Source organism: Vanellus vanellus (assembly GCF_965231255.1).
Source record: "Vanellus vanellus genome assembly, chromosome: 1".
NCBI classification, from domain to species: Eukaryota; Metazoa; Chordata; class Aves; order Charadriiformes; family Charadriidae; genus Vanellus; species Vanellus vanellus.
The window spans coordinates 64,162,178-64,185,448 of NC_138905.1; the positions used below are offsets into that span (position 1 = coordinate 64,162,178).

A 23,271-nucleotide genomic window follows, 5' to 3' on the forward strand; every position below is an offset into this window, starting at 1 on the left:
CAAGGTTGCTGGCTGTAGGCGTTCACGAATGACTGGCTTGTTCTGCCCAGTCTTCAGGTACGGGACGGCTTTGTTAGGGAAGGGTTACTTCATACAGATGTGCCAGAAACGCTCATAACCACACCACCAGAAAGCATCTGGCTTGACCACCACACTCAAATAAGATGAAGCATTTGCTCCCATGTCCCTTGCAGGGTTCAGTTGCTCCCCATTTTCCCTGCCAATGTATTGCTTTCAAAGCTGGTGGCCCAGTACTTGCCAGACTGCCTTTCTCTTCTTGCAAAAGAGTGGAAGAAAACGTGACTGGAATTTTTCATGCCCTCAAGACTTTCCAATAAATGCAAGCAAGTATGGATTTGTGGGGAAGAGGGGGGATCGTACTTCTGAAATCTGGAACATATGAATGTTGATTATGACAAGAAATGCTGACTTATTCCTAACATCTCTTTCCACTAGATCTTTGACTTCTCCCTCACCGAGAAAGAAATGAAAGAAATTGAAGCCCTGAACAAAAATGTTCGTTATGTGGAACTGTTAATGTAAGTACAGGAAGAATCTTAGATCATCACAGAACATTCCTGTCTTTTCAGAGGATTTTTAAAAAGTCACTTCCTTTTAAAAATTAATTTTTGTATTAACAACCTTATTTTAAGGTAAGGCTTAAGTATGGGAGGTCTTTAATGAATCCTGAATGTGCTCCTGGACCTGTTAGAAAAAACGTGTGCAATACTTGCTTACACCTCAGATGTCAAAAGCTCACCTAGGAGAAAGTGACTGCATCTAGCCGTTCCATCTTTGCTCCGTCTCCTGAAATGCTTTTTGCCATATGTTGTAAAAACAGTACCAGCCACTTACAAGGTGTAGCATTGCCCTTTCTTAGCAGTGTGGAGATCAGAGCTGAAATCCAAATAGGAGCACTTTTATTGTCCTTCTCCTCCTTCCCACCTTCACTTCTAGTGCTCAGCAAATCACGTCACTGTTCAAGTACAACGGCTTATGGATTGTAAACCAGAGGCAACTTGTCCTAAACTGCCACGTGGAAAGCTAAGAATGAAGAACACTGCTACGTGAAACCACAGGGCTAGTTTAGGGAGAGCTCGTTCCTTCTTGCTTAATATTTTGGTTATAACATCAAAATTTGCCTACCCAACTTCCTCATAAAAGACGATACACATTAGTGACCACAAGTGGTCTGAAACGTTGTTTTGGCCTTTCCTCTGATGTCTTCTTCAGCAGTCTCCCACTCCTGCTGTCATGGCGAGTCGTTCCTTCTTACATGGAAAGCAGAAAGCCACGCAGCTTGTTTGACTGCTAGACTGCTTCCTAATTATCTCTTATGAGAACTAACAAGGCTTGATCTCTTGCTGCTTGTGGTCTAAAGCTTACCACCCAATGTAGTTTTGCTTCACCTGAAGGCTGCACTACCCCAGAAGTCTCAGACTGACCCAACATCTCCTCTTCCAGAGAACAAGTCCGTTTGTTTTTCTCCATCAGCTCAAGAGCATCTACAGTTTACGGCCAAACTTTATGATTTCCCTTTTTCAGGGCACTCAATGTGTAGCCAAATGCTAGAGATTCGTTTCCATGCATTTCTATTTTTTTACCTTGGATTATCTGTGTCTTGCAAAACTGTAGTGTGCTCAAGCACTAAAAATAATGAAAAGCAGGATGGCAGCATCAATAGCACTCTAAAATGTTGGCCATTGCTCAAAAGATGGGGGGAATGTTGCAAAGAAACAAATAAACTACTTACTGTGCTGCATAAATATGATAGGAAGCGTGAACTAAGTTAAAAGCATCATGATGGAGTACATCTTTCATATTTAAGCTCAGCCAGGTGCCCTGAAGCTTTAGTTTCCTAAAACTTAAAATAGCCTTCCATCAATTAGCAGCACTTAGTTCCAGAAGGCTTCTCACAAATGGCCTAGCAGATTCTTACGTGTATTTTGGTATTTGAAATTGTTTTTTCATAGCTAAGTCGAGCTGTAACATCATTTAAACTTTTAGTGAGTATATACACAAAACCGTGGTGCAAATGCAAGAGTCTTTCCCAGAAGTAAAGTTAAAGGATGCAAACGCTCACAGAAGAACTTTTTAGCCACCAATCCAAAACCCAATAAACTAAATGCTTTGCTTTATTAGACTAAATTTGGCCACAGGAGGCACTAAGGACAAGGAAAACAGGATGCATAAGATGGACGTTGCCAGCTTTATTTTTCACAGTAGTGCCATGTTTGGGGAAAGTGCTTAAATACACTCTGATGTCAACTATGAAAAATGCCTTCTCAGAAAAGTGACGTTGCCATGTAACGAGCAGCTAAACATATATCTGACGACTATGTGTTCTAACACTGAAGTGTCTGGAACTGACACTGCAACAGATGAGCTACCAGCCTAAAGAAGTTTCTTATTTCAGCCAGCAATACGTATCTGAAAAAGTCAAACCATTATATAGGAAGACTTCTGGTTGGTCAGCTTTGTGCAAAACCTTGGACTGCTGTGGTGCAAATGCCATCAGGAATGGAAAAATTCAGCTTTCCTCTGGCTCTTCCAGTTAACAGGTGCCATGGGTACTGTGTACAAGTCTGTTGTTCTGATGGTGTGAGTAAGCCCATATGAACAGGATATTGCAGTCAGTGGAATAAGTTAGCAAGTTAATCCTCTGAGCAGAAAATGGAGGTTTTGTAAGAGTATGAGTACTTCAGGAAATCTCAGTCCAAAATGGTTTCTTCTCCCCTTGGAGAAATCTGGAAGTATTGTGCTGGGCAAGTTTTACTGTCTGCTTGATTTATCTTGTACTCCCAGTCTCTACTATGGATATTCTTCCTTACCAGTTACTTGAAGCTGCATTGACTCCTGTGAGTGAATCGTTTTCACTCAAAGGACTCAGACCTTTGAACATGTGAGATCTGGTTAGCACGAGTGCTCTATAGATGGAAAGTAGAGATTATGACACTGGCAACTCAGACATTGTCAAATTATACCGAAACCAAACAATCCAAAGTGTTGCAGCTTGTTTTTTTGAACCAACTCAATCTGTTAATGTGTAAACACTTCAGCTTGGCTCAATATTGGAATTAAATGTTTTGACACAACCAATTCAAAATGTTTGATGCCTTCCAGTTAGTTAACTTCAATATTGTGAAATGTATCCTTCCCAAACTGGAACGATTCACAGCTGGGATAAATGCCAGTATTTGTTGTGCTCTGCTTTAAGGCAAGGCAGCCAGCTGCCATGGTGCACCTGAGAACGCTCTTCAGAATTTTTTGATTTTGCTAATGCAAAATGTTTGTCAAGCCAGGGCTTGTGGTTTAGCATCATCTTCTCAAACAAACAAACAAGAAAACCCACAACAAAACCCAATGCCCTCTTTCTCAAGTCTACCAGTAATGGGCAAACAAGGTGTTATTTTTCTCACCTGCCTTTGGCCCTGAGAATTCTATTCTTGCCTTTCATAATGATCCTGGATCGTGCATCTTCCCTGAGCGCGCAGTTTTTAAAATGAACCTTGAAACATCTCTACCATTGGTAGTATGCAGCCATGAGCCTGCCTTTCTCCCCTGAACTGGGTCACCTCAAAGCTTCTTTGTAAATTCTCTGCCACTGGTGCTACTAACCTGGCAGAGTAGAGCACCTAGGCTGGGCTAGAGGACAGCCAGAACTAGTCTAGATATGGCAGCCATTTGGAGAAAGCACCATACCAGGCCCAGACCTGTTCATGCCAGCTCTAAGTGCATAAACCAAAGTAGTACAGTCTGGAGTCTCCACCTTTCCTTCAAATACGGCTTTCATTTCTGAGGGTCTTGCACACGTAGTGAAGCCATCCCGCTTCCCTACAACACTTCTACTAACCCAAGTTAAAGCCACTCAGTTAAATAGCAAGAATAGCTGACATCCAAACTCTTGTTCATTTTTCCCATCTGTCCTTAAGGTATGCAGTCTGCAAGCCTGAAAAATGGTCTTTCACTGTCCTCTCCTTAAATGCACAGGTTTGCTTCCGACTCGGCATGGAAGATTATTCAGAGCAGACAGCTTCTGCATAAGCAGAAGAGCCTTCCATGAAGGCCACCTATATATTGCAAGGAAAAGGTTTGCTAGACACAGGACAATTGCATCAGTGACATGAGATCCTGCTTCACCCAAGAAGCTCACTTGTTCAATCTGATCTATCCACAGGTGGCGTGACCATCCAGAATATCCCTTCAGTGATGAATATTGAAAACAAGCTGTGTTCAAGCAGGTTCCTAACTCAGTGCCATTAGGCTTCACTGAAAGAGACCCAACGTTTGGTGCTTTGACTTTATGGGAGACTGTTCAAATCAGCATTAAAAACATGGCATTTACTTCCTCTTGTCTTGTCAGTCTTTTATTGCTACTGAAGAGCAAATCTGTTTAACCTATTGAATCTCTGTTTTGGCTGAGGAGGCTTTATCTCTGAGCATTGCAGGTTCAAAACTGACAGCTGATAAAACTGAAGATTTCTCTTGAAAACAGGCTAACTAGTTCAAGCCAAATCAATTTCACTCAACCACACATTCTTCACTGAATTTGAAACAAGAAGTTCTGCTTCAGTAGATATGAAGCAGTGTCATTTTGTTTCACAGCTCAAGTGAGAGAAAGTTAGGAGTGGGGAACTAATTGGATTTGAGATACATATATATGTGCATATGTATATTGATATATAGATAGATATAGATATACTCACTGCTTCATGCAGTGAAGCCTGTTTCACTCCGACCAGAGTATTCTTCAGCTGCATACATGAGCTGCATTCCATAGGTACACCCAGCTGGCTCCACGTGCAACTAGTTCAAGCCCTAAAGCATTATAAGCATGTTCATATCCCCCCCACCCTCAGCTGAGGACCTCAATGGAGGAGAGTGTATGACTATTGCTTCTATATTTGAGCTGCTGTACAAGGATAGTATTGCATAGGGTTGCATATGCAACCCGGAGCCATCCTGGAACTAGCATTAGTGAGAGCCTTATTTAATGAAATTAAAAATCCCTTAAACTTCTTTCCTGCTCTGCAAACTGATATTCACCCAAGAAAACCTCTGTCAGCTTCAAAATTCTTAGTCTTTTATATAAACTCCTGACCAAGACAACTCTAAATTAGAAAGCTAAGTTTTAAAGGAGAAGAAAGTTATATTTTGTTAAATACCACTTTCTACTGTGCTTTGAGGCCGCAGAACACTGGCAGGTCCAAGAAAGGGTAGGAATCAGGCGGAATCAACTGGGCTGAAACCTGGATATTTCCTTCAATCTGTCTGCGGTGCTCTGAAACTTGGAGGGAAAAGCATGGACACCAGAGTAAGGAAGACTGATGCCTTCAGCGTGAATTTCTTTTTCAGAGCACTTGTTTGCTCAACAAGTTTTGCAGCCTATAGCTGCATCAGCATATACCCACATCTTCAGAAGGCTACTTTTCCTCCCTCCAGTGCCCGAGCACTCTGGTTCCCTGCCACAGAGCGGGTACTCTAGAGAGGTATTGGAGAATAAACTAAACCATACGTAGAGAAAGTACTTCATGTACTGAAACACGTCTACTGCCATTGGAAAATGAGTCATACATAATCTTCAGTCTATAGCATATGATTTTATTTATTACCATTGCTATTTGTTATCCCCAGAGTGACTTGAACAGGAAAGCACCAAATATATGGCTCATTAAGACACTTCTGTTGGGTCGGGGTGTGCTCCTCAGAGCTAAGGCAAAGAGGTACAGGGGTGACCATTTCAGAAGAGAAGCAGGCAAGGGTCCCAAATGGATCTAGTGCCAACACATCCCAGGATGAGCTCAGTGGTACCGCTAGAGAAGTCAGGTCCCTTCACTAGGGGTGGCCTTTTCATGGCACTTATAAATCCATTTACAAAGCTATGTCAACAGAGGAGCATTCTGCTTGCTGGAGGGTACCTAAGGGCAATTCCCATTCTATTCTATTACCCACTTAGACCAGAGGTGGAAATAAATGTGAGGGAGGTATAGCTGAGGAGGAAGATGACACATTAGAAATCTGCTGGTATAGATCTAAGGACTATCTCAAGGTCAGGTGGAGCTCTGCTCCCAGCGGTGGTCAGAACCGCTGTCACAGTCCTGCTTTGCCCCTTTGCAAACAGCTGAGGTCCTGGTATAGCTGAGGAGGAAGATGACACATTAGAAATCTGCTGGTATAGATCTAAGGACTATCTCAAGGTCAGGTGGAGCTCTGCTCCCAGCGGTGGTCAGAACCGCTGTCACAGTCCTGCTTTGCCCCTTTGCAAACAGCTGAGGTCCTGGCATAAAACCTGAACAAAATCCAAGTCTAAATTCAAGTGCCAGAGAGGAGCACAGTTACCACCATTCCCAACATGTTATTCCAGTTGCTTCATGAGTACAAGCCTTAAATAGAGCTATTGGGGCTCAACTGCTTAACGGTAGCACTGTACAAATTTTTGCACTGTAACTTGACCAGGTGCAAGTCTCCAGCCATGGCCAACATTCAGGCTGGGTTTGGCAAAGCTCTTGTTTTCTACACTGCAAATGTCAACTAATGCTTGGCTTAAATGCTCACAGCAGCCCCTTCACAGCTATCTGCTCTTTCCAGGCATCCCAGAGGTTAGGTAGCGCCTGAGGTTCTAATAAATCAGGTGACCTTGTATGTGCAAGTAAGCAAGATGATACACCGAAGCCTCTCTAACAGGAAATACCCTATAATCAGGTCTTCAATCTGTACTGAGTTAACAGGCAGGACAGACTGTGAGTGTTCCTCCAGCCCAAGTCATGCCAGCAAATCCCTTCCCCCTCTCTCACCCACCCCCCCCCTCTATTTTTAATAGAATCCTCCTCTTTCTTTGCACTGCCTCATTTGAATGTGATGAAAAAAGATTCAGCGTCTTCCCAGGGGCAAATGCTCCCATACTCGTTTCCATCGGTTATGAAACTGGTACTGACGTCTAGCCTAGTTTTTCCCCCGCTTTGCTCAGTTTCAGACCATTGCTCCCCATTGTTCTCCATCTTGCCCTACAAAGAAAAGGTTTAGAGGAGGGAAAATAAACAGGCCTGCAGATGGGGGCTTGGGAAACGCAGTCCACCAGCAACGGCACAAAGAGACAGAAAAACCCCAAACCCCGGCCCCACATACGATCTGTTCACATCTAGCAAATTTCAGAGGCTCATTGAACTCGCTGCCTGGTGCGAAACGCGTCGCTTGGAAGCGCCGCAAACAGCCCTGCTCCAACTGGAAGGGTCAGGCGCGGACAGAGGGGACTCCAGCGCCTCCTGCTCTGATCTCAGTCGCACATGACAAGAATAGACCCAAATGTGTACCAGGAAAACTTACTCACTTTTACCACAAGTAACCTGAGTAGTTTGTGACTCTTCCTGTAGCTGCGAAGTGAAATGAAATCCAGACCAAAGAAGTTTGCTTCAACTATGCACAAGTGACTTTATGGCAAAGAGAAGAACAAGTGATGCGGAGTTCTAGATTCTTTTTCCAGCCCAAGAGCTGCCCAGCAGAAAATCAGGCGATACACTCACATCTGCAGCAGCAAAGCAGTTGCCACCGGTGTATATTAGAGCACGGGCTTACCCGGCTGTCGGAGGAACGTGACCTGGACAGACTGGAGAGCTGGGCAGAGAAGAACCTAATGAGGTTCAACAAAACCAAGTGCAAGGTCCTGCACCTGGGGAGGAAGAATGCTAGGCACCAGTACAGGTTAGGGGCGGACCTGCTGGGAAGCAGCTTGGAGGAGAAGGATCTGGGGGTTGTGGTAGACAGTAAATTATCCATGGCCCAGCAATGTGCCCTTGTTGCCAAAAAGGCCAATGGAATCCTGGGCTGCATAGGGAAGAGTGTGGCCAGTAGGTCGAGGGAGGTCATTCTCCCCCTCTACTCTGCACTGGTGAGGCCACAACTGGAATACTGTGTCCAGTTTGGGGCTCCCCAGTTCAAGAGGGACAGGGAACTGCTGGAGCAAGTCCAGCGAAGAGCAACTAGGATGATTAAGGGCTTGGAGCATCTGCCTTATGAGGAAAGGCTGAGAGAGCTGGGACTCTTTAGCCTGGAGAAGAGAAGGCTGAGGGGAGACCTTATTATGGCATACAAGTATCTAAAGGGTGGGTTGAAGGAGGATGGAGCCAGGCTCTTTTCAATGGTTCCAAGTGACAGGACGAGGGGTAATGGGCACAAGTTAGAACACAGGAAGTTCCGTTCAAATACACGGAAACAGTTCTTTACGGTGAGGGTGACAGAGCACTGGCACAGGCTGCCCAGGGAGGTTGTGGAGTTCCCTTCTCTGGAGATTTTCAAGACCCGCCTGGATGCAGTCCTGAGTAATGTGCTCTAGGCAATCCTGCTTTAGCAGGGGGGTTGGACTAGATGATCTCTAGAGGTCCCTTCCAACTCTGATGATTCTGTGATTCTGTGAGGAAGAGGCATTCCCTGTTGTTACACAAGCTCAGGGCAGAGCACAAGGCTTTGGAGCTGCAGCAGCCGGACCCTTCCTTGGGCACGTGTATGTTCACGTGTAATGGGTGAAACGACAAGGAAGCGTTGTCAAGCAGTTATCACGCAGCACGCTGACATTACCCCCACCCTGCTCTACGTGGTTAGCTGAATTTGTTTCCCCAGGGGGAGGCAGAGCTTCATCTTCCCCAAGACCAACTATCTCGAATAGGACTCCTTTTCAGAGGGGACACGCATCCAATACTCCCTGATGCTGTGGAGTAGGGCAAATAGTAAGAGGCAAAGTGGGATGGGCCCAGCATACATTTTATAGCCTTACATTAAAGATTGCCCTTTGGATTTATATCACATATTTTTTGTACCACAAAGCTATCAAGAGGTTTTACAAGGGTGTATATTGTGTCCTATGGAAGAAAGGGCGAGTGGACATACCAAGCCATCAGCCAGAATTAGGACACAGTTCAGGGTAGGCAGAACTGGACACAGGGGAAGGGAAGGCAGTAACTCCCATAGTTTTCATCCCTTGCCATTAAGGCCTAAGTGCCGCAGAACTGGGTGCTCTGCGGCAAAAATGACATCTCTCTTCTCCTGGCCAAAGTGTAATGATAACTGAGGACAGAAGGTGAGTTTTGCAAACAGCAGGAGAGGATTGGAGGCCACAAAAGACAGAGCCTTTGGTTACATACAGCAGGGTCCTCACCTAATAAGGCTTCCTCACTTCATTCCTCTCTTGAATCCAATGAACCCTGAAAGCTGCTCACCTCCAGACTGACAGGACAGTTAACCATTACTGTATCCAAAGGAATTCAACAGCAGAAAGGCTTCTGTTTTCCTTAACTAATTAAGATCACCTCATAACCAGAATCAGAGTTGATGCTTCAATTTAGTGTGTGAAACATTTAAACGTGGAAGCAAAGCCAGTGTTGTAGAGGCCCTTAGAGAAAAGAAAGCAGATGCCTGGGAAGTGCGAGGCATCTCTCAGATCTCTGCAGCAAGCAGAGAGGATAAACTCACGTCCCTCATGTACAGTAAGTCTGATTTGTAGATTTAAGATGAGATACCAACCTTCCTCACTGTGAGTAGCACCGTTGCCATCTGCTAAATTGAAACACTTCGAAATAAACCAGTTTGGTATTTCCAAGACAATTCCCTTATTTTCTAGGGGAGGGGAAGGGAGTGAGCTGCTGTTTCCAGACATGTTTTGCACAGCTCTCAACAGGACACAATTCACCCATCTAGAGGAAAGCACTGAGGTGGAGAAGTAAGTCCATAAGAGTGACATGTTAGAATGAGATTCAACATGCTTGTTTCACTTGTGACCTAAACTGCAAACACATTTGCCTTTGGGGGCATAGTAATCAGCACACAGTTGAGTATAGCACAGTTTTTATACTAATTGATTCTCAGCAGTGCCATATTTCAGCTCTTCCCGACATCCTACTACCCTGGAGCAAAAACCCTAGCTTATAATAAAGGGCTTTGAGAGTGTGAAAAACAAAAAAGTTTATTTTAATTTTTCAATGCCAGACAGACTCCTTGGGGAACCTTAACTCAACATGCATGAGCAATGTTCACAACAGGACAACACATTGCAAATAAAATGCAAAGCAGAACCAAATGGAAAAAGAGGAGGGAGAGAAGGAACTGGAAAGAAAGACAACACACGTGTAAACACATACACATGCACACAGAGGGGCACCGCTCAATAAAGCTGCTCAGTTTTTGCTCTCTAGACTGCAGAGCTACCTGGATGGAGTCCTCAGATCAGTCCAAGGTCATTGAGCATAGCGAAGGCGAAATCCTGCACTGGGACAAATGTGGACTCAATTACAAGTTAAATGAGAGTTCACGACGACCTAAAACACATCTCGGGGCAGCCTCATGCATAATGAGCTAAAAACCATGCAAGCTCAGGGTGTTGAGGGCACTGGACAGGATCCTGCTAACATTTCAGCACATACAAATCAGGAGTGACTCTGCTGACTCAAGGTTTACACCACTATAGGTACAGAAAACAGAAGCCCCACACCCTCAGTGCAAGGAAACTCATCCTAAATTTTCTGTTCTCCCAATTAGCCTGGCCAGTGCTGTTCTCCCAGTTTGGGACAGACCCTGGTGAAATCTTGCAAAGAGTATTTTGTCTTTGTGACCTCTTACGAAAAATGCTTTGCTCCTCATGCCACCACGTCTCAGCTTCCACCTACAACTCCACTCCACACCCAGAGCTCCTCATGTGTGAAATAAGGAGGTTTTGCAGCAAGGTCACCCCACCAGCCCACGTATTCAGTATTGATGTCCCCAGGCAGTCCAGAATAGCCCAAACCAGCTGTTTGACAGCATACCTTGCACAGTTCCTCCCTGCTTTTCCACAGTGGTGAAACTGCAGTCCTGCATTGCTTTTCTATGGCCTTTACATTTCATCGACTACAGTGATTTGTACTTGAGGAACTTTAAAGAGTTCAGAAATGTTCTTCTAAGTCATGGATCAGAAATCCACCACCTCTTTCAACAAGCCACTGCTACCTCTCTGGTCCCCTGTGAGGTACCGTCCTCCCAATATAGAGCAGAAGAAACAACAAAGCAGAAAAGTAAGAGGTAACATATTAGAAATACCCACATGATTTTTTTTTTTTTTCATGGCATTTAGAGCACACCAGCAGTCATTAATTCCCTTGGCAATATACGCCTCTCCAGGCCTGAGACCACCAAGTTACTTGGCTCATGCCCCTGTGTTCACAGAACTGGTCTGTTGGGTGTGCAAGATTTTTAAGGCAATAAAAGTGCTCTCAGAGAGCACTATTGGAGGGAGGGGGGCGTTATACCTCCCTTCCCTTGGCAGTTAGAGCACTAAGAAGTGATGCAGCAAGTCAGGTTCAAATCTTTATGGGGGTTTAAACCTACACGTCTCACCTTATCCAGTTACCAAGCTGTACAGCTTTCTGGAAGGGATCTGGCTCCATCCACCCCACTGAACTTTTCAACTTCGCATGAGAAATTCATCACAGTGAAAGGGGGAAGGACTTGGTAGCTGAGAAACATAATGCATTTTCTTGGGAAGGAGGGCACTTGCAGTCCCGCCCCCATTCAGGTCAATGCTGACTGGAAAACACTCCCACAGAACAAGGATCAAAACTTTCCCCCCATGTCCTATGGCTCATTCCTATGCTATGCAAGTTGTTCTCTCTCTGCTGTTTCTTTTGGACACGACACCAGTTACATTATCAGAGAGGATTCTCCGTGCTGGAAGGACAATCAAAAATACCTTTCCATCACAATATGTGTAAACATGAATTTCACTGCATTTCTAGAGTTTGTTACTACAGTAAGATCAAACCCCATAGCATCACTTAATCAAACACTTACCCCAGCAGGCTGCACAGAGATACTACAGATCCAACTGAATTAAGACATTGCTTTGCACCTCCCTCTCACCCAATTGCTCCAGAACTCCACAGGCATTATTAATTGACCTTGTGTGATTACCTTTGCCTCCTCCAAACCTTATTCCTTTGACCCTCTTTGCAGCTAAAGACATCCATCCAGGTGTTCTGCCCTCTCCCAAGTTTCACTTTGCCACATACCTAAACAATTAATTCAATCACACTTGATTGTTGAGTGAGAGTCCCCCTCACACGCTGTCACTCCCTGCAAAGTTGGCTTGGACACTTGTCCCCATTCTTCTGGTTTTCTCCTGTCCACTGAGGAAAGAGGCTTTGACATGGCCCACCGCAAGGGAAAGGTCACTCACGTAAGCTATTTCGCAGCTCTGGTAAAACTCAGCATTTAAAAAGAGCATTGGGTGTGAAGTACGCCTTTCCTGTGGCATTTATGCTGGGAATGTGGATACGCTGTGGTACATCACGAGAATCATAAACCAAAACTTACTAGCAGAGAGAAAACATGAGGAAACAGCATTGTATGCCTTTCAGTAATTTTGACTGTGTGAAGGATTATGAACTTTGTGTGGAATAAAGGCCGGCTGTATCCCACAGAATACAGCCTCTGGCAGAGTCAAGGTTGGAAAAGGGTAAAAATGGTGATGGGGAAGTCAAAGAAGCCAACTGATGGGCTATGGAGACTGTTTAGAGTGGTACAGAGGAAGCAATATTCTCCTATTCCAAACCATATAATAAGGGAGATGCATTAATCTCTACATTTACAGCCTATATCACGATAAAGGAACGAGGAAATAGCCAAAGAAATCAAAGAGCGTAAGATTGGTCAAGATACATGTTTTTAACTATGCAGAGCTACAGCCATTAAAGGGCCAAACAAGGGTGTTGGGGTTTGAACCTAGTAGCTTGTATAATGGTCAGTACATAATACCCCTGTGTCAGATACTGCCTAGCTAGCTGGCCGAGAATGTGACGGGAAGAGGAGACCTTTCCCACCTCCCCCTGCATGCTGCACACGGGATTATATGACTGAGAACTCAAAAGGGATTTGTCTGGTGCCAGGGACACATGCTGTTCGGGGCTTAATGCTTTCAAGTCACCTTCAATAATAGCACCTTTTTTAAAAAAAATGTAACTCCAGTGCTCCAAGAGGAAGGCCAAAACCCAGAGATATTTGGAGCTTTTCAGCCAGGAGGTTGGGTGTATTTATGATTGCAGACTCACACAGGCATGCACACCCACAGGCTGGGAATCCTGCCCTCTGCAGAATCCTGCCACACATTTCCATGGGGAGGTGCTGGGATGAGGCACATCAGCTTCCATAGGCACCCAGAGCACCTCATCGCCTGCAGCCATACATACGGCACTTCACTGGCACTAGGGAATCGCAGGCCGAGAGCAGCACAACAGCCAAAGCCCAACACATGCACCACAGATACAGCCTCCCAGGGAATATCACCGGGATCTAACAAATAAAACAAAGTGCTCGGTCCTTTGCATTAGCTTAGCACCACATTGATATTAGCCATAGCTTAACCCGCTAGCCTGCGGCAGGTTGTTTCACACCCACTGTGCTCTGTAGCTTGACGCTTTCTGTTCACAGAAAGGTTTCTCATAAACAGGCCTGAAGCAAAACCCAGAAACATTTTTCCACCTACACTCACCCAGGCTTTTGTCAGTTCCTCAGAAGTCCCTGAAGCATCCCACCTTGTAGACCCACCCTCTGATCAGGGGGGAGGCAGGGACCTGCCTCCCCAGTAGGAGCTCAGCAGCCTCCCCAGTAGGAGCTCAGCAGCCTCCCCAGTAGGAGCTCAGCAGCTACTAGAACAGACTGACTTCACCTGACACTTTCTTCCTTTTTCTTTCCACCCCCCTGCAAGAGCAAATGTCTTACCTGAGGGAAGGAAAAGGTGCAGTAAAACCAGCAGCCCCCACCTCAGCAGCTTGAACTGGAACCAGGAAAAGAAACAGGCCACCCTACCCCTCGCATCTGAAGGATCCAGAAGCTATGGGGAGCTTATGTGCTGCTAATTTGAGAAGTCACAGGTGCAGCTAATCTCAGTTACCCCATCCTGAGATTGGGAAGAGGTAGAAAAAAAGCCCCTGAGCAAGTCTTTGTGCTATATTCTTGGCGTTGACTATGGCTCAGGCTGCAAGGTCAAACACTGAACTTAGGAAAATAACAGTCTGTGTATGGCTTTTAACTTATTTTTTCTTTCCCCTACATATGAAATTTATCTCTACTGGTTCTGGTTCATTAGTCTGCAGATCTGCCTTAGTCATCCAGCTAGGGTGTTCACAGAAGAATAAATAAATGAATCACGCTCTTTGCAGGCATCACTATGAAATAACACCCTCCCCCTTGACTTTCCTGTATTTCCCAAGCCAAGGAAGCCAAGGTCTACGGCAGCTGCAGTGAGCATGCTTTGGTCATTGACTGTCTCACCGGGCAGCTTTGCAGAAAAGCAACCTTCAGAGAGGAGATGTAAGCTTCAGTCTACTTCCAGAGTGAATTAAACACTAATGTTTTGCCTGTAGGAAGGCTCCCATTTCCAGTACACCTCTCTCCTGGAGAAAAACATGAAGGTTTTCCTTCTGAAAATCCAGAGGATAAATATTTGGCCTTTCAGAAACTCAATGAGAAGAACAACAGAAATTTCCACCACCCTTTAACCACCTCAGTTCTCCAGTCAATAAGTGGAGCATTAAGCAAGGCCATAGAAGACCTTGGTTTTCATCACTTTTTGACCCTAAAATATTTGCTCTCCTTGACATTTTTGAGGGAAGCGTCCTAGCGCAAGGTTTCAGACCTGCTGAACCTGTGTTTCCCCAGGTCTTTCAGGTTATGTGGTGAGTTTAGACAAATCTTGGTAATCTCTGTCGGAGAAGTCTTGCAGCCTTCTGAGCAATTGGGTTCAGCGCTTCAATTCATCGTGAGGGTTAAAGTTTGCTTGGCTTTAACTACCTACTGTTTATAGCAGGAAACCCAAAGAGCACTCCCAGGATCCTACAAGCAATCGCTCTTGCCTATTTGTAACTACTATGATGCATTAAGACGGGACTTTCCACCCATCTGGGGAACACTATATTTTGGTCTAGTTTCCCGAAGAGTGTGGTCCTGCTGGGATCAGTCCCTCTCCAAGCTGCCCCTTGTTGAAAGATCTTGACAGAGAGCTATGCAAAAGAGATTTATGTGCAAAGTGACCTAATTTTTTTTTCTTTATGGTCACTGATCTTTTTTTTCTCTTTTTCTATACCTTAACAAAAATCGTATTTTGCTAGTTACTGAGTGTGATGCTCAGTGTGAACCTTCTGTGAACAAATTAGTTCAGATCATTTCTCTGAACAAATTCTGAGACAAGCCAGTTCTCAGGACTTGCCCACAGTTAGTAGTTTTCTGCATTTCTAGTAATTCATGGAATAAAATTACTTGGCCTTCAGTATTTTAATAAAACTTTCCTCTTCCAAACAAGGTGTAGAGGTTGTTGTTATGTTGTTACAGATCTACAGAAGAATTTTTTCCTTCAGTGGAGAACTGCTCCTCTGGAAATATTTCTGCTTTGGTAATAAAGTTATAAAATTTTATTTCTTTATGTATGTGCTTAGATTTAGTTTTACCATTCTGTTTAACACTATTTATCCACATTTCTCTTCTGTGAGTTTTTGTTGTTTTTTAATATAAGGAACCATTATATTATCACAGAATAGAGAGCATTGCATTTACCCGGCACCTTGATACTTAGTACTATCATCATTCCCCGTCAAGCAGAGTCACAGAATTTTAATTAATACTCAGTATAATTCTAGCAAGTTAAAAAAAAAAAAAAAAGCATAACTGAAAGTCCGTGATTCCTTATGTATAACAAACATGCCTAATTGCCTAAAGTAAGCAGTTATCTGTGTGTTCAAGTGATCAAATGGAACAAAAGACAGCTACCCATAACACATCCGGTCTTATTTACTAGCTCCTCTTGCTGTTCCCTGATATACAATCAAATGGATCTCTAACTTCACCAGAGTGATTCATTTTACCAATGTCAGAAGAGCAAAACACTGTAATGCTCTTGGAAGACTCTCAGGGCTGCAACCGATGTCAGTGCCTGCACCCACTTCTGCCGCTGTGTGGATGTCTGCATCCTCCTGAAGCCGCTTCTGTGTCATTGGCATTCACGGGTCCCTGTGCGTTGACCTTCTGCCCGTTAGCAAGCAAAGAATCCTAGATTAGACATCACAGAGAGTTTCCACCTTTATGAGACTCGCTAACCAATGCAAGCTTTTGGAGAATCTGTGTGCGGATAGTGTGATAGGTTTGAGCATGGGTGGCATAGATGTGCTTCTAGAAATGGGTAAGGTGGCCCCAAGACTATTTTGGGGTGGTTACAAAGATGAGGTGTGAAGTCATGATCCAGCTAAAGTCTTTGAAAGCCATAGTTTCAAGAGATGGCTAAGGTCCCTGTAGTTTCTGAGGGTTTCTTGTGCCTGTGGATGAGATCTTAGATGGGTCATGTTCCAGCTTCTATTTTTTCCCTCTAGTTAGAGGCTGAGAGTGCTTTGTACAACAGTCAGGGAATGCTGGTTCAGAGGAAATGGTTGAAAATTATTTCAGAAGTGATTTCTGTAGATAAACCATGGTAGGAGAGGAAGAAACAGCTAAAAAATGTTTTGTGATCTATAGAAAAAATGTAGAAAAGAATCTGGACAGGACAACAGAATAGGACCATCCAACCCCAGGATGAAGCGACCGTACCATTTTGACAGATATTCTTAAAGGTTTTCCTGAATGGGATCCTCACTTTCCCCAGCAATCGGTAGCAGGGCTGAATTGCCCTTATTAGTTCAAAGCATTTTACCCAAGTTTAAGTCAAATCTTCTCTTGCTGTCTTTCACAGTCTCTCTGCCTCTTGCTGTGCCCAACGGGGACTCAGCCCTCCTGGTGAGGGTGACCTCACTCTCTCCTGTTTCCATCAAATACCACACAACAGTGTCAGGGCTGGGTCTTTTACCACAGACCTCCAAGTTGTCTTGAGGGCCTTGGGAAGCTTTATGAGCTGCTTGGAGTGCATGTTCTACCAAGACTTTTGAACTAAACATCTACAGCTTGCTAGCAAAGGGGGATGGGTCTCAAGGACCTGCCCATCTCCTTCCAGCACCGTGCTTTGGCGCTGAGCAGCTCGAGTTAGACACCATTTCCATTTCATGTCTTCTGAGCACTTGAGAAAGCTGTATTCCCAAAGCACACAAACTGCCATGTCAGAACAGATCAGATCAGGTCATCTAGCAAAAATAATAAGAGGAGAACTATGGGAAAGTCTGTCCATTGCAGAAATTTTATTCTAAATACCCATCAGGTACTGGGCTGGGTCATGCCTTGAAAAGGTGAGGGAGTTATACTGAAAGGCGGTTGATGAATATGAGAGGGAGAAATATTGTTTTGGATTAGAAAAGAAAATTCTTTCCAGCAAAAAGGAAAAAATTGAATTGCATGAGTTTTCAGCCTTCTGCAAATTAAAATGGAAGGACATTACTTAAGGGAAAATTGTTTCAAAATAAACCAAAAAAGTTGTATTTAGAAAATCTAAACCATTGTAACTTTCCCCAGCTTGTTTTGTTTGCTTTGGATTAAGGCAGTCTGGATTTGTAGAGCACATGTTCCATCACCTGCCGAGGCTGTCTGTGCTTTCTCTCCCCTTTTTCCTCGTTGGTTTAGTCCAACTGCCTTTCCAAGCGTCCTGCTTCTTTTTCATGCAGTTGGCACTCTGAACATCGTTTGCGGAGGATGTCCTAGAAAGACAGAGCCTTTTCCCCAACCCAGGATCTTCACAATTAATCCTGCATTAGCTGCCAGCAGCTGCATGCACTCTAGGTAAACCTCATGCAGACCAAAGGCAAAAAGTTGTATTAGGTTATTTAACTTGTTCTTCACAACCTGATCATCATGTCATTTAAATTCAACATGTAGGGGAGTGTCCCTCTTTTCTGATCAAGTCCTTTAGTCCTGCAACAAGGTCAGCGTTCATTTACATGCCACAGTCACTTTTAGAGTCAAGGAGGCTTTGGCGGTTCAGGTGACTCTCACTGGTTTTGGTGGTTACTCAGTACTGCAAGACGGATGTATCTCCCAGGCTTGAATGCATTTACCCCCCCAGCATTCATGTGGGTCAAAGCAGTGACCTCACTTTATGGGCTGGGAACCGAACGCCAGAGAGAATAAAAAATGGAGCAACCTCGGCAAACACATAGGTCCCCACATTTCTGCCAAACTTCCCCAGCTCCCTCTGTCATGACAACATCTAAACATTCCTAAGAGCTCCATATCATGCTGAGGTCCTGCTCACACAAATCCGCACCCCGAGACTGGCATGGGACCAGAGCAGCAATGCTCATTGTGTGTTACGAAAGAGGAGATGATGGGGAGGGTAAGAAAAAAGAACGACTTCTTTCAGTGACAGTCTCTGACTGCTTTTTCGGTGAAGTATTAACCAAGAAAGCCTTGCTTGGATATACCTTTCCATTCATTTTTTTACTTGTCATTATTTACTTGAAGCATATAGTTGTAGATGGGCAGCGAATTTTCAGTGCTGATTTGTAGCTGGCATAGCAAAAAAACATACGCACTTTTATGTCCACGCAGTGGGTGGAGAACGTAACACTGACTACTGCTGGGTTGCCTCACCCCTTCTATTCTAACACCTTGATTTTGTCCACAGCTAGCTTTGCTCTGTGTAAACATTGAAATTTTCCATGTTAGAGAGCTGCTTCCGTGCGGTTATTGTTGTTATTTAACAACATTAATATCCAAGGAACATTATAACATTTATTCCATGAGGAAAACTACGCTTCATAGCAGAACATCAAGTCTGGCAGAGCAGCAGTTTTCAGGGCAAGGCCATGTCTTTTGCTAATCCCAGGAAAATCTGCCCAATTTGGTCAGTTTATAAGTCTTTGCAAAATTACACTTCACAAATGTGCTGTTGAAATGCCTTTAGACTTCTTGGCAGCTGAGTTCCCCTATGGCTTCTCCGTGTTGCTCAGACATTTGAACAGCCAGTCCTTGGGACCGCAGCTTGTGCAGTCTTCTTCACTACCTTCACTTCTGGCCTTCCCTCGCTAACTTTTTCAAGAAATCATTTTCGCACTCTTGACAATTTCTTTAATCTTCTGGGTTTTGTGCGTTTGTAATTGAGTACAGGCAGGCTATCTCACAGAAACAGTCTGAACTGATTTAAAACGATTAGAAGATCTTGGCAGTAGATGCTAGAGGAGTATGAAGTGTTTACACTGTGTCTATTTGCTTGTAATGCACCTTTGCCAGAGCCATAATTCAATTTATGCATATGGATCAACTTTTTAATACCTTCCAGGAATAATTATTGTCATCATTTTACGTTTCAGTGTGTGTATTCAAATAAAACATGTTGCAATTGGATTGAAAATGTTGAATCCTGTTTTGAAAAGTCTCACATAAAGTTAATGGGTTTTGGCAGTTTCAGAATAAAAGTCATTTTAAAAGTTGTGATGTAGCAGTCTCACAAATACATTTTTGCAAAATATGAAGACATATAGTCCTCTGTGTTCTTACAGAATTTAGCCTAATGAAGTGTGATTTCATTTAGTAACTTTCATTGAGATATATATATACACATGCACGTGTACGTATAACAAAGCAGAAAGTCCACAGCTCTGTACGTTCCAAACTATTTCCTGTGATCTTACCTAGGACTATTTGAAATCTGTAATTATTGCTTCTTGACTTTATTTAGAAGCACATTCTGGTGCAGTTGCAAGAACCTGGTGGCGCTGTATGCTAAGATGCATGCATTGACAACCGTGTAGGCAGGTATGAGCAATAGACTGCAATCCCATACCGTTCCTCCGGCTACAAGAAGTACAGTCCTATACCTTTCTCAGTATTTTAACTACTGAATGTCAAAACATTAAATAACCACTCCTTAATAAATCAATGCCAAAAATTTCTGTAATAACTACTTTCATGATGGTCAAGGCGTGCTGCCAAAATCAATAAAATCATTGTCTGCGGTAAAATTTGTCAGCACTGCTATGAACCATAGAAACATATTATCAGTTGTTTTCCATAGATGCATTCGCTTTTATGTATTTAATTGTCGGCTCAAATTTGACCTTTTGGTTGGCCGTGACATGAATGTTCATTTTCATGGGCAGCCACCTGTCTGAGATCGCGGACACCCCCCGGCCCCCGCAAGCCTGGATATGCTGACAGGAAGGAGTCCTCTTCACACAGCTGTCATCCACCAAGTCAGCCTAACCCCTGTAGCATCTGTTTGTGTCCACATACACAGCTACTCCAAGGCGAGCGCATGGAGTAAGCATTAGTGTTAATCAAGCATTGGCTGCATCCGCTATCAGGTTCACAGAAGATGCTGCTGGAAAACACTATGGCTGCTCTGTTACACCTTCTGTCTCATTCACCCGCCACCTTTGCAGCCTGTGGAGACTCATCTCCCTAGACTTTGAGGCTTGGGGTTCTTCTGCAGTGTCCAAACCCCAGTGAGTGTGGACATTCAGCCAATGCTCCCCATCCTTCCCGCCCCCCAGCGTGGTCCCCGGTGCCACAGCTCACGCACATCGGCAAAGGAAGTGCCAATGCCCAACTTCACATTTGCACCACACACACAAGCGAGAACGCAGAGAGACTGGATGATTTGGCCAAATACCACCCAACGTGCTGCAGTGCAGCAGTGACACAATTCTGCTGTGCTGTGGATTTGTACAGGGATGCTCCCGCACGTGCTTCCTGGACCAAGCACAGCAGGAACCTCACCTTCCCAGGGGACTGTGGAGGGGCTACCACAGTTTACTGGTAATGCCAATAATTTGTCAGAGCTATATAATAGACACACCTATTTTTCCACTGCAGTGGATGACTATGTAGCACTTCAGATAACAGTGGATCTGTTGCTGCATGTAGGCAAAGTCTTCTAAAAGTTACCCATATTTTAATTCACACAGTGACTACAGATATAATATCTCACCGTGCTTCTTGTCTAGTCACAGCAGTTTATAATGTTCGTCGTGTCAGCCTTAACATGATGGAGCGTTTCACTTAGTATCATTAGTGAGGGAGAGACCTTTGGAATAGAAGTCACCAATAACAGCTCCGAGTGCAACAAATAAGAACAATTGTATTCATCTGATTTCTCACTAATCAGCACTTAGTAATAGAGCATGTTATTCTGACTCCAGCTGAGGAATCAATGAAGAAGTTTTATTCCAATGGATTTTGAGTTTTTCTAGATCAGCTGGACTCATTTTCAAACTGCTCTTCAAAAGCGTAAGTTGCAACTGGGGATATTTTTTCCAGAAAAAAAGGGAATCAGAATAACTTTTCCAATTACCAAAGAACAGCTACTATTAAAGATTTTGCTTTGGAGTGGGAAATAGCTTGTGGTTTTATACAGCAGACATTTTTCGTGGCACGCAGTCAGCACCACGTCCTCTTCTAAGAAGCCGGCTGATTTTAGTCCTTGGCGTTCGTGGGGCAGTGACAGCCCCGGGAGGAAGAGCGGCTGCGGCCACCCTCCGGTTCCCCTGCTGCTTCAGTGCGCCTCTAAAAATGAATCCGCACATACTTGTTTTTCGGAGAAGAGCAACGGGCTTGTTTCACAACAGCTTTTGCTATATTTCACTCGTGTTTCTTTCTCTCGCTCCCTTCAAGGAAGAAAACACATGAATTGAGCCTCTGTTCAGAGCGGCAGTCTACACGGCTTAACCCTCGCTGCCCCAGAGACACGCACCGTCGCAGCCTTCCTGGCACAACACCCGTCGGGGACAGGGCACGCTTTGTCACCTACATAGTCATGAAAAACACAGAATCCCACCTATATATGACAACATATGCCTTCGTTGTTTTCCAGTCTCGAAATCATACTTTACAAAATCCACATCTTAAAATCAAAGTGCCTGTGTCCTGCTTGGTACTGAAAATTACTAAATACAGTATATATTGCTGGTGGTTTGCTTATGCCCTACTGCTTAGAGTATTGTAACGGTGCTGGCTGCTGACAAACAACTGCTGTTATCGTCAGCAATAACACTGTCACACATGGCAATCTGAGAGAACTGCAGTGTTTCAGACAGACAGACTTCGACTTTTCCACCTGAAATATTTGGATCTCTGAGTTTTGCCCAAACTGGTAGTGCCCATGTATTTTTTTTAGGAAGATTGAACCAAGCAAATATTGATGTATATCTAATTACTTAATTACTGTCTCGAATGTTGTTAAACACCAACAGAAGAATGACGGAGCATGCAAGCAACCTCATCCACTTAATACCCGAGTTACTGCGTGTCACTGTTAGTAGATGCCGCCCAGCCCAGGTTTGTGGCAATGTACAACGTGGTGTAGTGCCATCTTAAGTTATTATTATTGGTACGACTTAGAGAGAAAAAAAAAAACACACTAGAAATAACAAATTCACTCTTAAGAAAACAAGCTGATGAACCACAGAGAGAAAGAAAGCAGGAAACTATCTATGAACATTAACATCAGCAACTTTGCAGTAAACTGTTTTGAATAGATCTTGCCACGGAGTTATAGTAGACAGTTTGTCTATTGGATACTGACACTGGTTTTTTAACAAATGATTGAAACATTTCTTAGAAAATGCCTCCAATTTGGAATTATTAAAATAAACATACAAGGATACTGGTTTTTAAAAGTACCATATTTTTATTCAATAATTTCTTCGGCCTTTCATTATTTTACTCCAAATGGGATGGAATCTACGATAAACTTGTTTGGGATTTCACACTGTGCCAAGAACCAGAGCACTCAACTACCGAGCCCTGCATTTCGGTCACTGTCTCCTCAGTTTTAACCCTCATCCACCTCCATCTTTGTGTTCCCTACTTTGAGCTACTGAAAATACCAAGCCTAACACTGGCTGAGGTTAGATGTTACCAAGGTCATCTGGAGCACCACCTGGAGCTGGGAGGCTCTGCTGCTGCCGCAGTGAATGACAGAGTGGGCGATACCAGCTAACTCCGAGGAGTCAAACATCTCACCCACGTGTACCAGCCTGCTTCTGGCTGAGGCTGGAGAGCTCTTGGGCACACTGAGAAAACCTTCTAGAAGATCCCCTAACAGTTGCCATGCTTTTGTGAGGGCTTAAATTGTATTATCTATTATTCAAGAACAAACTCCACGAGTCTGGGGAAAAACCTGAAATTGCGGACGACCTACCAGTCCTGTTGAAGGATTTCTGTGGGTTCAAGTTTGAAGCTGAGCTGCAGTATCAGGACACGCTGCGTAAAATGAAGAGTGCAGCTGTTGACAGCCAGACACCGAAACAATTTGTTTAAAAATAAAGCAACTCAAGAAAACATACTAGCAACTTCAGTGCCTTAACAGAGGCAGATGCCAAAATGTTATAAAGTGATAATTAGAGT

General features: G+C 44.0%; 1 protein-coding gene across 1 annotated transcript in view; it reads left to right on the plus strand.

Annotated features, from left to right (window-relative positions):
- AKR1D1 (aldo-keto reductase family 1 member D1) overlaps nt 1-4,333 on the plus strand; it is a 35,474-nt gene extending 31,141 nt beyond the window's left edge. Inside the window, exons 8-9 of the mRNA XM_082487132.1 lie at nt 457-539; nt 4,178-4,333. Coding sequence (XP_082343258.1) covers nt 457-539; nt 4,178-4,220 — 126 coding nt within the window. The 3' untranslated portion in view covers nt 4,221-4,333. The remainder of the gene's footprint in view (nt 1-456; nt 540-4,177) is intronic.
- Nucleotides 4,334-23,271: the final 18,938 nt, after the last annotated feature.